The sequence below is a fragment of the Triticum aestivum genome, chromosome 3A, assembly GCF_018294505.1.
Source record: "Triticum aestivum cultivar Chinese Spring chromosome 3A, IWGSC CS RefSeq v2.1, whole genome shotgun sequence".
NCBI classification, from domain to species: Eukaryota; Viridiplantae; Streptophyta; class Magnoliopsida; order Poales; family Poaceae; genus Triticum; species Triticum aestivum.
Window position 1 is genome coordinate 213,211,734 of NC_057800.1, and position 14,359 is coordinate 213,226,092.

A 14,359-nucleotide genomic window follows, 5' to 3' on the forward strand; every position below is an offset into this window, starting at 1 on the left:
CATACGATTCTTATGGCATGGCTCCAGTTCATCTTATCTCCCCGGATCTATAAAGAGATCCTTGGTACTATCATTTATCAGTTTTCTGTGCCCAGGAATCGCCGAGCTTGATCAGCCACAGACATGGCAATCTGCATAAACAAAACAAATATAAGCCCTTGCATAGCTGGGGAAACTTTCAGAGAGTACTAGTGCCCTTTGCGTACCAGTATATGTAGTCGGTTAACTTCTCTCTTTTTGTGTTGGACAGCAAAGCATACTCGAAGATACAATTCCTTAGTAATTAAGGATGGTGACAAGCTATAAAGCTCTCAGTGGTGGGCCCTTGATTTATTAGTCCACAGTTGGTCACTGCCTCACCGGTCAGATTTCCCTGTTGAGACCCACATATCAGCACAATCATCTATGTCCTTGCTTGATTGCCCCACTGGATTGTCTAGAAAATAATATAAATTGTAATTGCCTCACTGGGTTATTTTTTATCAGCAGACACCTAGCTGCACACAAGAATTATATTGCAAGACATTCATAGCTAGCTGCTTCATTTCTACTCTACGGTCCATGGAAGGCACCAGTACTGAGTAATGTACAGTACAAGATCATTTTATGATCACAACCAGATAAGAGAACCCCAAAGGGGGTTAAAAGAAAACAAGTAGTACATGTATTGATGTATATGATGAACGTACGTGGTCATCAGAAAGACTGGGAGCATCTCGTGCATGAACCAATGCCAGAACGCACCACACTATCAGTTCCCGCTGACATGATCGGGAACAGTGCTGCTGCGAGCACAGTAGTACGAGCTGGCTGAAAAATACTGGCATGGCCTTTTGTTTTGAGCGATGATCACAAGATTGATGCGAACCCCAGCATTTTTGAGGCGCAGACCCACCTGCTGCGGCCTCTCTGAAAAGCTCGGCATGGCACATGGTGGGTGAGCTCCTCGATGACAGCAGAACAGGAGTGATTATTTCATTTGCCAAACAACATCCACCCATTAAATATTGTCGCCATACGCCAGAGCACAGAATCTGTCATACTTAATCACCATCACCTCTCTCCCTCTCTCGCCTCCCTCTGTCTCGGTCTCTCTGTCTGTTCCTCTCTCTCCCCTGCCTCTCCATCTCTCTCTGAAGCAGACACTCAAACGCGCACAGAGCGGGGGCTACTGAGCTGCTATCGGTTTTGACTGGATTTGAGCTCCCTTGACCAAAAGATCCCAGGTATGGTGCATATGCTTTGTTTTGCCAGTTGAAGCAGCAGCCCCATGGTTATGTTATCTCCATCCTCCGAGTCCTCTTGACTGATCTGTTAGCTGCAGGAACTTCTATGGAGGTGGCAGCTATGGCGGACTCTACTGCCAAGGTTCAAAATGCTGAAACAACCAGAACATACTTGCATATGATGATGTAGAATTGCAGCCACTGGTTTGTAGTTGGGCGCTGTCATCTTTGATAGTGACACGGTGATCCTTGGAGGGAAAGAGCTAGTTGAGGAATTGAGGTATTGCAAAGTTTCCTCTCTTCCAATGCTTGGAAACCTTCTTTGACACTTGAATCACTCTGCAAGAATAAGCAATGTATCCTTTCTTTTGCCTTGCTTCATGATGATGGTCTCCGTTTCATCTAACCTAGGAAATGTAGTACTTGGCGGCTCTGAAGTAGAACTGACCTTTTCCTTGAAAAGTGATAGAGACCTGGGAACTCCAACAAGGATTTAAGCAATGTATGGGTTCCGCTGAAGGCAACTGCTCCCTTTGCTCTTGCACACTCTAAGCATTTGATGCGGTATGGAAGTGCAGGTATGAGCTACCAATTTCTCGTTCATATGTTCTATAGATGTGGTGTCTTCAAATTTCTTCGCGGCATTCTTTTTGTATGCTTCTCAAGTCTAACTGCAAAATACTTGGTCAGAAAAAGGATTATTATTAGAAAATAATACGAGAGGTCTTGGATGTCAGTCAACTACATGTGGTAGACTCGGCATGCTGAAACCGTCTAGTTTGAATTGCTTCTGACTTTGACACAGCGTCACTCTGTTTTCTTTTCTATAAAATTTGAGAATCTCATTCCAAATGGCAGGCGGTGTCACCAGCAAAGAATGAAACAGGAGCAGCAGGATAGCCATCATCAATCCTGGTTCTTGGTGATAACTTGCTAGGCATCATACATGGAAGGGCAGTCAGGGAAAACCATGCAGAGTCTACCGGATACATTGTCATCCCTCAAGGGGTTCAACAAGTACCTCACACCCAGTTGGATTGAATCAGTGTCCCACATCCTCAAGGAGTTGACACCAACCAAACCACAGAAAGTAATGGAAGAGGAGGCTCAAAATGTATTTGAGTGTGATGACACAGAATTAGACATTAAAGTTGCAAAGATTCAAGGTATGTACTTCTAATTCTTGACCTCAAAACCTCCAGGCATTCCTGAAACTATTATTGTTCTTTTATCATATGACAGATGAAATGGTTTCACTGGGTGCCCAACTAAAGCAGAAAACACTGCAGAAGAGAGAGTCACTAAATAACTATTTGGACTTGAAAGGTAGAACTTTTGTCGAATTTTCTACTCCCAGGAATTTAATTGCGTTTGGTTAGTATACTTCAAGAAAGAAAAATGGGTTTGCCTATCTGTTAATTATCATGCCTTATTCCCCAGGAAGTATAAGGGTGTTCTGTCGTATGAGGCCTTTCAACCATGAAGAAAGTTACAGCTCCAGAACCATGTTCACCCTTGATGAGAGTAATGTTTTCTTAAAAGTTGCTGAAACCAAGACAAAGCAATACAAGTTCGATAAGGTTTTCGACCCATGCTCAACACAAGGTATTAGGTATTTCATCAGATTTTTAATAGGAGCCATCCTTTCTTGATTGTTTGAATTCAAGTCTACAGAAGATAGTTTGCTTCTCCAGGTGATGTATTTTCTGAGGTCGAACCAGTGATAAAATCAGCTATAGATGGCTACAACGTTTGCATATTTGCCTATGGTCAGACAGGTAGTGGAAAAACTTATACAATGGTAAGATGTACTTCATCCACCACTTTCCCTCCCTCTTTCCGCAAACAAAAATAAACAAAAAGTTCACAGTTCAAACACCCCAGACAGACTGAAAGGCTAATGTTTAGTTACAATTCATTACCATATGAATTAGGAAGGCAAGCCTAAAGATTTGGGTGTCATACCACGTGGGATTCAAGTACTGTTTGATCGAGCTTCAGAGAGCAACAGCAGATTTCAGTTCACTTTCAGCATGCTCGAGATATATATGGGAAACCTACGAGATCTACTAGTTCCAGGAAGCAAGACCAATGGGTTAAAGAATGTTCCGAGGTAATTTTCTAAACTTGATAGAAGGAGAATGGACTGCTTTCAAATAACAGGGTTTCTTTTACAGTATGGTTTATTACCAGAATAGCTAAAGATACATATTACTAAATATCAAGATATGCTGGTTCTGAACTCCCACTTGTAACAAATAGAAGACAATGAAAGTTCGAGCCAGCTCCTGAATCCTGACTGTGATGTAGTAACAGCAATGCACAAGTAACAACTGTCAGTTGGGTGCCTGTTGCCTAATTATCTTAAATCCACATAACTAAAATGTATTATAGTTATTGTTTGATATTTTAAGGAGGTGTTGGACACCATTCCAATCATGTTGGATGCCATTTCTGGATAAGTTGTACCCTTGTTTCCAATATAATGACACGAGAGCTTGCTCTGTTGAGTTGTCAATATTATGCAAAATTTTGGGTAGCATGTCTTTGCATAGGTATGAGGCTGTCAGGTATCGACTGGGGCACTATGCTTTCCAGATCAAGCCCAAATGCCTGTGTAGGTTCTTGGCTCAAATACTAAAAGGGCCTCATGTAAATATATGAACTTAAGAAGATAAATCTCATGTCAATGTGGTATTGTTTAGATCAATTAATATTGTCATGTGAGTGCTTACTTGTTTTGTTCCTATCCTACCCTACATAATGGTGTAACAGAGCCAACATATGAACGTTATCATGATTTCTTGAACACTGTAAAAACCATAAATATATAGTCAATCAAGAAATATGTGTGGAGAATCCAACTTTTACTTTTTTATGCCATTATTAAGGATCAAAATGATAGAGAGCCATTGGGGATCAAAATGAAAGAGTCATTTCCTAGGAAATAGAACCATTTTATTTAGGGAAGAGAAAGAGAATCGTACATCATCTACATGAATTGTTTGGGTAGTTCCTATGTTTTCCGATAGTGCAGGTTAACTAATTCTGTATATCTTCACACCTTGTCAGTTTCTTTCTTTCTATGTAGAAAATTATTTAATGCATCTCTGCATACAGCCTCTCTATTAAAACGGATCCTGATGGTGGCATTGAGATTGAAAATCTAGTGGCAGTTACCGTGAATAATTTTCAAGAAGTGAAAAGATTATATGGTGTGGGGACCCGTCTTAGATCAACAGCTTCCACTATGGCTAATTCTACATCAAGTAGATCTCACTGGTAACGTATTTATTTATTTTATTCTTGGTAAAAAAACGTATTTATTTATTTTATTGAAGAAAGCATGCCTTCTTTCATAACAATTGAGAAGACATTAACCATGGTTGCACCTGGCCAAAAGAGGTCCTGAATCAGAAGTGGAGACCAAATGCTCACTAAACCCTACTATGCTTGTGTAAAGAAAAATGACTGATTTTAGAAAGAGAACAGGACGGATGGATTGCTAACCTGAAGCTTATATTTTTTGTATTCATTTATGCAACAGTTTGATTCGCATTTCATTGACCTCCTTTGATGCACCTGAGAGGAAAAAAGCAAGAAACAAAATATGGATGATTGATCTAGGTGGAAGTGAGAGACTTGTAAAGACCAAAGCAACTGGTAAAAGGCTGAAGGAAGGCAAAGCCATAAATTTGTCATTGTCAGCCCTAGGGGATGTGATTGATGCACTACAGACTAAAAAACCTCATGTACCTTACAGGTATGTGAAATTCACCATGCTCATGTTTGACAGTTGGCACAAATGATTGTTGTTTTACCATTAAAGTTGAAGACAGTGATACCTTCCACTTCTTTGATTTTGCAGGAATAGTAAGCTTACACAAGTTCTGAGAGATTCTCTAGGTAAACAGAGCCTCACTGAATGTTTTGAAGGAAGTTTTTAACTTTCTTGTTTTATAAACCTGGATTTCGTGTAGCTCACCATGCTGTATTCATGTTCACAGGATGTGAGTCCAAAACATTGATGCTTGTCCATATTAGACCAAATGAGAATGATTTGTGCGAGACCGTTTGTACCTTGGGTTTTGCAACAAGAGTGATAAGTATCCGTCTAGAAAGTGAAGAATCGCCAGTAAGTTTTTGCAATTATCACTAACATGAATATACATCCAAGAAAAAGATAATGGTATTCATCATTTCTACGAGCTTATGGGTCAAATATTGCGTGGTTTAGTCAATTCGAAGTTAATGCCAAAACATTTCGATTGATAAAATGACAACTCAGCCGATCTGAGGCTCATTTAGATCTGCCAAATTAATGAACATTCCAGAAATTAACACAATGGTATGCATTCATGCACACACCATGAGTAACCCAACAATTTTAGATATGGGTTTAAGTTTTTATCTACTTGATAACACTCTTGCTACAAGATAGATAATATTTTGATATCAATCAGGAGGTAAAAACAAGGAAGGAAGATTTCTTAAAGGAGTTAGAACAGACGGCCAGTAATTTGGAACAAGAATGTGACAATATTAGAAGAGAAATTAAGAAGCTCGAGGATACAGTGGAACATTTGAGAGGGCCTCAAACATCTGCTAGCACAAATTTTGCAACTTCACATCCATCCACTCAGGAACTCAAGATTGACATGTCAAAGAATGTAAGAAGTCTGAAGAATCACAGAGAAGTTCCGCGTGGGTTACCAAGGTTCATGAAGCCAACTGCTGCTAGCCAGCACAGGATAGGTTTAAACAATAATGTTCCCAGTATTAACAGGATGAAACCACCAATGCCACCAAAGAGAAGGCCTTCTTCCGTCTATGCAGAATCTGTAAGATTTCCAGTAAATGCCGATACTTGGCAGTCAGAATGCAGTTCTGAGTGCAGTATCTCCATGACAAGTGGCATGAATTGGACACCGAGCATACTAGATGGGACTGAATGTAGCCAAGATGCATCAGAGTACGAGATCAAACAGGTGATTTTCTCAGAACATGAGAAACCATCACAGGGTCAAGTCATTTCCTTCAAAGAATGGCAACTTACAGAATCAGAGAATATGCAGAACAAAACTGAAGAAAGGAGTATTATAGACATTGATAATTGGATCCACCAACAAATACTTCAAAGTGCTGGCACATGCCAAAGCAAAAGGGTTCTAACTGTTCCCAATGTAACTGAAGAAGAAACTTTCAATATTCCTTCACCAATTAAGACTGAAGGGCCTAAAGGTTGTAAGCAAGCACAGGACGAAAAAAGTGAACTAACCCTACAACCCCCACCACTCGATGCTAAGGATATAAAGCGACCCAAGGCAGTTAATCATTTCGCCACAGAAGAATTATGCAGTCCTCCATCAAGAGAACATCGCAGCACCAACGAGACAAAGAAACATATGAATGAAAATCTTGCATATCAGGGGAGATCCAGAAGATCTCTTCAAGAAAAGCTGGATGGTTGCATGCTAAAGCTGCCAGAATCTGATCTCAATACAAGTCCTGAAACCAGGCCCCGGGAAGAGGAACACAGCATAGGTAATGTTGTCTAGCATTGGAGAATGTGCTTTGGGAATAATTTATTTGTGATATCTGGATCAGTTGATGTTATTATATCTTATAAACTTGGAATCAACATAGGAGAATGGCTTGGCATAAACAAAATTAGAGTATGCATATACAGCAGTACATTATTTAGAAAACAAAAGTGGGCAAAAAGATCAAAATTCCAGTCAGTTAAAGCTTTCATATGCATTAACATAAACAAACTTTGCTGTATTCACATCGATTCAAGTGATTACAAACACCTGCAGATGGTTTAACTTAAATTATGTGTGGTCTAGAACTGTTTTCTCCCGCATACCCACCATCTTCATTTAGCAATGATAAGGCAGATTGAGGAAACACAGCGAAACCTGCAGATGATAGTATGGTTCTTATAGTACTTTTACTGCAAAAGTACTTGAGCGCAGCAAAGGCAAAATAAATCAAAGAAGATCATCATTAAGACAAACTTGAAAAAACTCATAGACCATGTGTAACTGCTACTAGATAGTGGACTGTTGAAAAAACCTATGGCAAAGTTGTAAGCTTCACTGCTCACTGTTCTAACAAATAACTGAGCTATAGAGTCACCATCCCAGAGTGAAACTAGAATAAGCCTTCTGGAGCTTGAGTTATGGACAATAATAAAATGAAATTCAAACTAACACGAGACTTTATGATTGCTATCTAAGGATGTTGTTTAGACTTTCCTGTGAAGGAAGAACAGTGAATTCAGCAAAATCAAGTCCTAATAGGATAATACTCCCTCCGTTCCATGGAGGGAGTAGTTTATAAATAATAACTAAGGAAACAACGATGGGATAAAGTTAGGTTATACTACAAAAACTAACTGTGTTGTTGTCGCCTTAACAGAAATAATGATGTAAATCTTTGTGATGTTACCATATTATTATATAACACAAACTGCACAATTAGCATAAATATAGTACTGTTTATTAATTTTAGTGGCCTCAATTTCCACTTCTGCACTTCTTTCAATGTACATATAGTCCCTCAGAGGCTATATGTTTACTTCTTTTATTGTTTTGCACAGGAAAACTGAAAAGGTTCTTTCAAGCTCTACAGACAGCATGGGGCTGTGTTCGTCTAGGATTAGGCATTGTCAACCTTGGATTAGAGCACGAGTTCTTTCAAAGCTTGATAGTTTGAAGTAACTGTAATGTCGTCATTTTAAGAGGTAGTACTCACTTTTGAGAGTACACTGCTTCAGGAAATGTACTGCCGGTTTGACATAGCGGCAGGTGAATTGCTGATCTGATGCTGCATTGCTGCAACAGTTGGTTTGATGCCAGATGGATTGTACTAGGAATATAGTGGAAGTTGTAAAAAAAGTGTATGAGTGAACAAACTATGAATGAGAAATTTGACATATCCTGAAACAGCAACTGTTAAAGTGTGTACAGATGAAACTGCACTATATTAATTCAGAGGTCGTATTTAGCTAGCTGATTTAATTACATGTCAAAGTAATGTATGTCATAAGGCCAGAACAGTAAATTAAGATACTATGCTACATATTCTTAGCTAAAATTCAAAGACATGGGAAACAACTGATCATTTAATAGCAGGTAAGGGGCTCCTGTTAGTTAATAGATGGTACCCTTACCATTACCTGTAGCCAAAGCTCAAAGGCTTGGTTAGTTCGCATCATGAGAACAAATCTCTCATATAACAAGCCAACGATTACACCATCAAGGATCAGCTATCTGAATTTTGACCTTCCGTACACACACACCGATATACTCTTCGAAGAATGCTCTTACTTAATGCTCTTACGGTCTTACCCTTCTTCAATATCATGCGGTGCTTCAGGGAGCGTGGCGACATAACCAATGGATTTCATGTCAGCGGTGATCTCACACAATACTTTACGTATCTTATGTAAGCAAGGATGAGACCCATCTCTGGAAGTGAACTCATGAACCACACCATCAACTTCAATAGAACTTGCCCCTGGTACATTTCTTAAGCCCCCGTCTCTCATTGCCTTCCGAAGTTTGCTAACTTCATCCCACCTCTCCTGCTCTGCATAAATGTTTGACAGGAGAATATAGTTCCCACTGTTGTGAGGCTCAAGCTCAATTAGATGTAACAGGGCTTGTTCCCCAAGCTCAGCATCACCATGAGTCCGAGCAGCAGCAAGAAGAGCTCCCCATATTGCTGCATTTGCCTTGAAAGGCATGTCCTTAACTAAGTCTTGAGCTTCCATCAAACAACCAGCACGGCCAAGTAAATCGACCATGCATCCATAATGTTCAACTCGTGGCTTAATCCTGTACCGCGATACCATGATTTGGAAATACCAGCGGCCCAAATCAGTCAGTCCAATGTGGCTACACGCTGACAGGATGGCAAGAAAAGTAATGTCATTTGGTGCCACATTCTCCCTTTCCATCCGGCGGAACATATCAACAGCTTCCAAACCAAGGCCATGCAAAGCAAATCCAGCGATCAACGTCGTCCAAGTCACAATGCTCTTCTGCCCCATACCCTCAAACACCTCCACCGCCTTGGCAACACACCCGCATTTGAGGTACATGTCAATTATGGCGTTCATCAGCCGTATATGCCAGCATAACCCCCGCTTCACCACGAACCTGTGCACCCATTCCCCCAAATCAACAGCTCCGAGATCCCCACAAGCCGACAGCACGGACAGCATTGCTATCCCATCAGGCTCGATGCCCTCCACCTGCATCCTCCGGAACACCTCGACCGCCTCTGCTGGCCGTTTCATCTGTGCATATGCTCCGATCAAGGTCGTCCACGACACGACGTTCCTCTGTGGCATAGCATCGAACAGCTCACGCGCACAGACCAGGTTCCCGGACTTGACATACCCCGAGATGGTAACGTTCCAGCAAAAGATGTCCTTGTGGACCGTTTCATCGAACACACTGCGTGCGGAGGCTGCGCAGGCACAGGAAAAGTAGGCCTGGATGAGGCTGGCCGAGACGTGCGCGTCGGAGGCGAGCCCGGCACGGACGACAATGGAGTGGAGCTGCGGGCCGAGAGTGCCACGCAGGTGGGGAATCCGGGAGGCAGCGTTGAGGGATACGGAGGGGTGTGTTCGGTGGAGGAGCGCGAGGGCGTGGGGGCAGAGGGGAAGGCGGAGAGAGGCGAGGAGGAGCGCCGAGAGGAGTCGCGCGTTGTGGTGGCCGCCGCGGGGGAGGAGGAAGGCGTGGGCCTGCAGGAGGTGGCGCGGGGAGTCGAGACGGTTGAGGAGGGAAAACGCGCGGTGGAGCGCTAGGGGCAGCGGCGGCATGCGGAGAGGCGGCGCGGTGGTGACTGCCGGGCAGTGGCGGGACTTCGTGCATTCGTGACGCGGGGTACTGTGTTGTGACTTGTGAACAGGCCTGGGAGGAATTCGATCGAGACCAAACGAACCGGGCCGGAGTTTAGTGTTGGACTTTGGGCTCGGTATCCTCTCCAACTCCAGCGCGCGTTTCTACCGGTTTGGGTCGAAATGGACAAAAAACACCACCAACGCGCCGATGCAAACAAATGAGCATCCGTTTCTTAAGAGCAACTAGTTAACGAAATGACCAACATGTTTTATAAAAATCTGTACACTTCAGAAGGGGTTCAGGATATGGACAACATCATTTCAACAGTACCATGCAAAGTAACCCAGGAGATGAATGACATGTTGAATGCTCCTTACACTTAAAAGAAGTAAAAACGGCACTCTTTCAAATGTTTCCTACTAAGTCATCGGGTCCGGATGGTTTTCGGGCTCACTTCTTCAGCGTCATTGGGAGATTTGTGGGATGATGTTACCAAAGCAGTTTTTGATATTGTGAAGGAAAAGGAGTCAACAAAAAGCATCAATGAGGCCATCTTGGTGCTTATCCCAATGGTGAAAAACCCCACTCTATTATCACTGTTCCGGCCTATCAGTCATATGCCCTAGAGGCAATAATAAAGTTGTTATTTATATTTCCTTATATCATGATAAATGTTTATTATTCATGCTAGAATTGTATTAACCGGAAACTTAGTACATGTGTGAATACATAGACAAACAGAGTGTCACTAGTTTACCTTTACTTGACTAGCTCGTTGAATCAATGATGGTTATGTTTCCTAACCATAGACATGAGTTGTCATTTGATTAACGGGATCACATCATTAGAGAATGATGTGATTGACTTGACCCATCTGTTAGCTTAGCACGATGATCGTTTAGTTTGTTGCTATTGTTTTCTCCATAACTATATATGTTCCTATGACTATGAGATCATGCAACTCCCAAATACCGGAGGAACACTTTGTGTGCTACCAAACGTCATAATGTAACTGGGTGATTATAAATGTGCTCTACAGGTGTCTCCGATGGTGTTTGTTGAGTTGGCATGGATCAAGATTAGGATTTGTCACTCCGACTGTCGGAGAGGTATCTCTGCGCCCTCTCGGTAATGTACATCACTATAAGCCTTGCAAGCAATGTACCTAATGAGTTAGTTATGGGATGTAGCATTACAGAACGAGTAAAGAGACTTGCCAGTAACGAGATTGAACTAGGTATTGAGATACCGACGATCGAATCTCGGGCAAGTAACATACTGATGACAAAGGGAACAACGTATACCGTTATGCGGTTTGACCGATAAAGATCTTCGTAGAATATGTATGAGCCGATATGGGCATCCAGGTTCCGCTATTGGTTATTGACCGGAGACATGTCTTGCTCATGTCTACATAGTTCTCGAACACGTAGGGTCCGCACGCTTAATGTTCGGTGACGATTGGTATTATGAGTTTATGTGATTTGATATACCGAAAGTTGTTCGAAGTTCTGGATGAGATCACGGACATGACGAGGAGTCTCGAAATGATCAAGCCGTAAATATCGATATATTGTAAGGCTATATTCGGACATCGGAAAGGTTCCAAGTGATCCGGGTATTTTTCGGAGTACCGGGGGAGTTACGGGAATACGGGAGTACATATGGGCCTTAGTGGGCTTTAAGGGAAAAAGAGGAGAAGCCACGAGGGCTGGCCGCGCGCCCCCCATGGGCCTATTCCGAATTGGACTAGGGGAGGGGTTGCGCCCCCTCTTTCCTTCTCCTCCCCTTCTCCTTCCTTCCCCCTCCTAGTAGGACTAGGAAAGGAGGAATCCTACTCCTACTAGGAGGAGGATTCATCCCCCTTGGCGCGCCTAGAGAGGCTGGCCGGCCTTCCCTCCCTCCTTTATATACGTGGGGAGGGAGCACACTAAAACACACAAGTTGATCATTGATCTTTTAGCCGTGTGCGGTGCCCCCTCCACCATAATCCACCTCGGTCATATCGTAGCGGTGCTTAGGCGAAGCCCTGCGTCGATAGCATCATCATCACCGGCATCACGCCATCATGCTGACGGAACTCTTCCTCAAAACTCTGCTGGATCGGAGTTCGTGGGACGTCGCCGAGCTGAACGTGTGCTGAACTCGGAGGTGCCGTACGTTCGGTATTTGGATCGGTCGGATCATGAAGACGTACGACTACATCAACCATGTTCTCATAATGCTTCCGCTTACGGTCTACGAGGGTACATGGACGACACTCTCCCCTCTTGTTGCTATGCATCACCATGATCTTGCGTGTGCGTAGGAAATTTTTTGAAATTACTGCGTTCCCCAAGAGTGGCATCCGAGCCAGGTTTATGCGTAGATGTCATATGCACGAGTAGAACACAAAGGAGTTGTGGGCGTGGGTATATACATATTGCTTGTTGTCACTAGTCGATTCTTGATTCAGCGGCATTGTTGGATGAAGCGGCCCAGACCGACATTACGTGTACGCTTATGCGAGACTGGTTCTGCCGGTTCTTGCTCAGCCCGTAGCAGCCACGTAAAACTTGCAACAACAAAGTAGAGGATGTCTAACTTGTTTTTGCAGGGCATGTTGTGATGTGATATGGTCAAGACATGATGCTACATTTTATTGTATGAGATGATCATGTTTTGTTAAAGTTATCGACAACTGGTAGGAGCCTTATGGTTGTCTCTTTATTGCATAAGATGCAAGCGCCATATAATTGCTTTACTTTATCGCTATGCGATAGCAATAGTTGCAAGAGCAATAGTTGGCGAGACAACCATGTGATGACACGTTGACAGAGATCAAGATGATGGAGATCATAGTGTCATGCCGGTGATGATAGAGATCATGACGGTACTTTGGAGATGGAGATCAAAGGCGCAAGATGATCATGACCATATCATGTCACATATTTTGATTGCATGTGATGTTTAACCTTTATGCATCTTATTTTGCTTAGTTCGGCTGTAGCATTATAAGATGATCTCTCACTAAATTTCAAGGTATAAGTGTTCTCCCTGAGTATGGACCGTTGCGATAGTTCGTCGTGCCGAGACACCACGTGATGATCGGGTGTGATAAGCTCTACGTTCACATACAACGGGTGCAAGCCAGTTTTGCACACACGGAATACTCAGGTTAAACTTGACGAGCCTAGCATATGCAGATATGGCCTCGGAACACTGGAGACCGAAAGGTCGAGCGTGAATCATATAGTAGATATGATCAACATAGTGATGTTCACCATTGAAAACTACTCCATCTCACGTGATGATCGGACATGGTTTAGTTGATTTGGATCACATGATCATTTAGATGACTAGAGGGATGTCTATCTAAGTGGGAGTTCTTAAGTAATATGATTAATTGAACTTTAATTTATCATGAACTTAGTCTTGTTAGTATTTGCATATCTATGTTGTAGATCAATTGCTCGCGATGTAGCTCCCCGTTTATTTTTGATATGTTCCTAGAGAAAAACTATGTTGTGATAGTAGCAATGATGCGGACTAGGTCCGTGATCTGAGGATTATCCTTATTGCTGCACATAAGAATTATGTCCTTGATGCACCGCTAGGTGACGAACCTATTGCAGGAGCAGATGCAGACGTTATGAACATTTTGGCAAAGCTCGATATGATGACTACTTGATAGTTTAGTGCACCATGCTTTACGACTTAGAACCGGGACTTCAAAAATGTTTTGAACGCCACGGAGCATATAAGATGTTTTAAGAGTTGAAATTGGTATTTCATACTCATGCCCATGTCAAGAAGTATAAGACCTCTGACAGTACTTTGCTTACAAGATGGAGGAGAATAGCTGAGCTAGTGAGCATGTGCTCAGAATGTCTGAGTACTACAATCACTTGAATCAAGTGGGAGTTAATCTTCCAGATAAGATAGTGATTGACAGAGTTCTCTAGTCACTATCACCAAGTAACTAGAACATCGTGATGAACTATAATATGCAAGGGATAACGGAAATGATTCCCAAGCTCTTCGTGATGCTGAAACCGACGTAGGTAGAAATCAAGAAAAGCATCAAGTGTTGATGGTTGACAAGACCACTAGTTTCAAGAAAAGGGCAAAGGGAAGAAGGGGAACTTCAAGAAGAACAGCAAGCAAGTTGCTGCTCAAGTGAATAAGCCCAGGTCTCGACCTAAGCCTCAGACTAAGTGCTTCTACTGCAAAGGGACTGGTCACTGGAAGCAACACTGCCCCAAGTATTTGGCAGATAAGAAGGATGGCAAAGTG

At 42.5% G+C, this 14,359-nt stretch overlaps 2 protein-coding genes across 5 annotated transcripts; one reads left to right on the top strand and one right to left on the bottom strand.

Moving 5' to 3' along the window:
* The first annotated feature begins 889 nt into the window (after positions 1-889).
* LOC123061001 (kinesin-like protein KIN-14B) lies at positions 890-8,176 on the top strand. 4 transcript variants are annotated; one of them, XM_044483879.1, is made up of 14 exons: positions 895-1,226; positions 1,325-1,506; positions 1,638-1,804; positions 2,085-2,392; positions 2,469-2,552; positions 2,667-2,831; positions 2,921-3,027; positions 3,161-3,339; positions 4,347-4,508; positions 4,774-4,989; positions 5,095-5,132; positions 5,234-5,361; positions 5,690-6,770; positions 7,831-8,176. In XM_044483879.1, the coding sequence occupies exons 4-14, from the start codon at positions 2,173-2,175 to the stop codon at positions 7,944-7,946; spliced, it is 2,496 nt and encodes an 831-aa protein (XP_044339814.1). In that variant the 5' UTR covers positions 895-1,226; positions 1,325-1,506; positions 1,638-1,804; positions 2,085-2,172; the 3' UTR covers positions 7,947-8,176. The 4 variants fall into 4 exon arrangements, with proteins under 4 accessions (XP_044339817.1, XP_044339814.1, XP_044339813.1 ...); XM_044483878.1 differs by having other exon boundaries at positions 1,690-1,804; XM_044483880.1 differs by having other exon boundaries at positions 1,696-1,804.
* Positions 8,177-8,322: 146 nt separating this feature from the next.
* Positions 8,323-10,161, bottom strand: LOC123061002 (pentatricopeptide repeat-containing protein At5g56310). Its single transcript, XM_044483883.1, has one exon. The coding sequence runs from the start codon at positions 10,060-10,062 to the stop codon at positions 8,578-8,580; it is 1,485 nt and encodes a 494-aa protein (XP_044339818.1). The 5' UTR covers positions 10,063-10,161; the 3' UTR covers positions 8,323-8,577.
* Between the last annotated feature and the right edge of the window lie 4,198 nt (positions 10,162-14,359).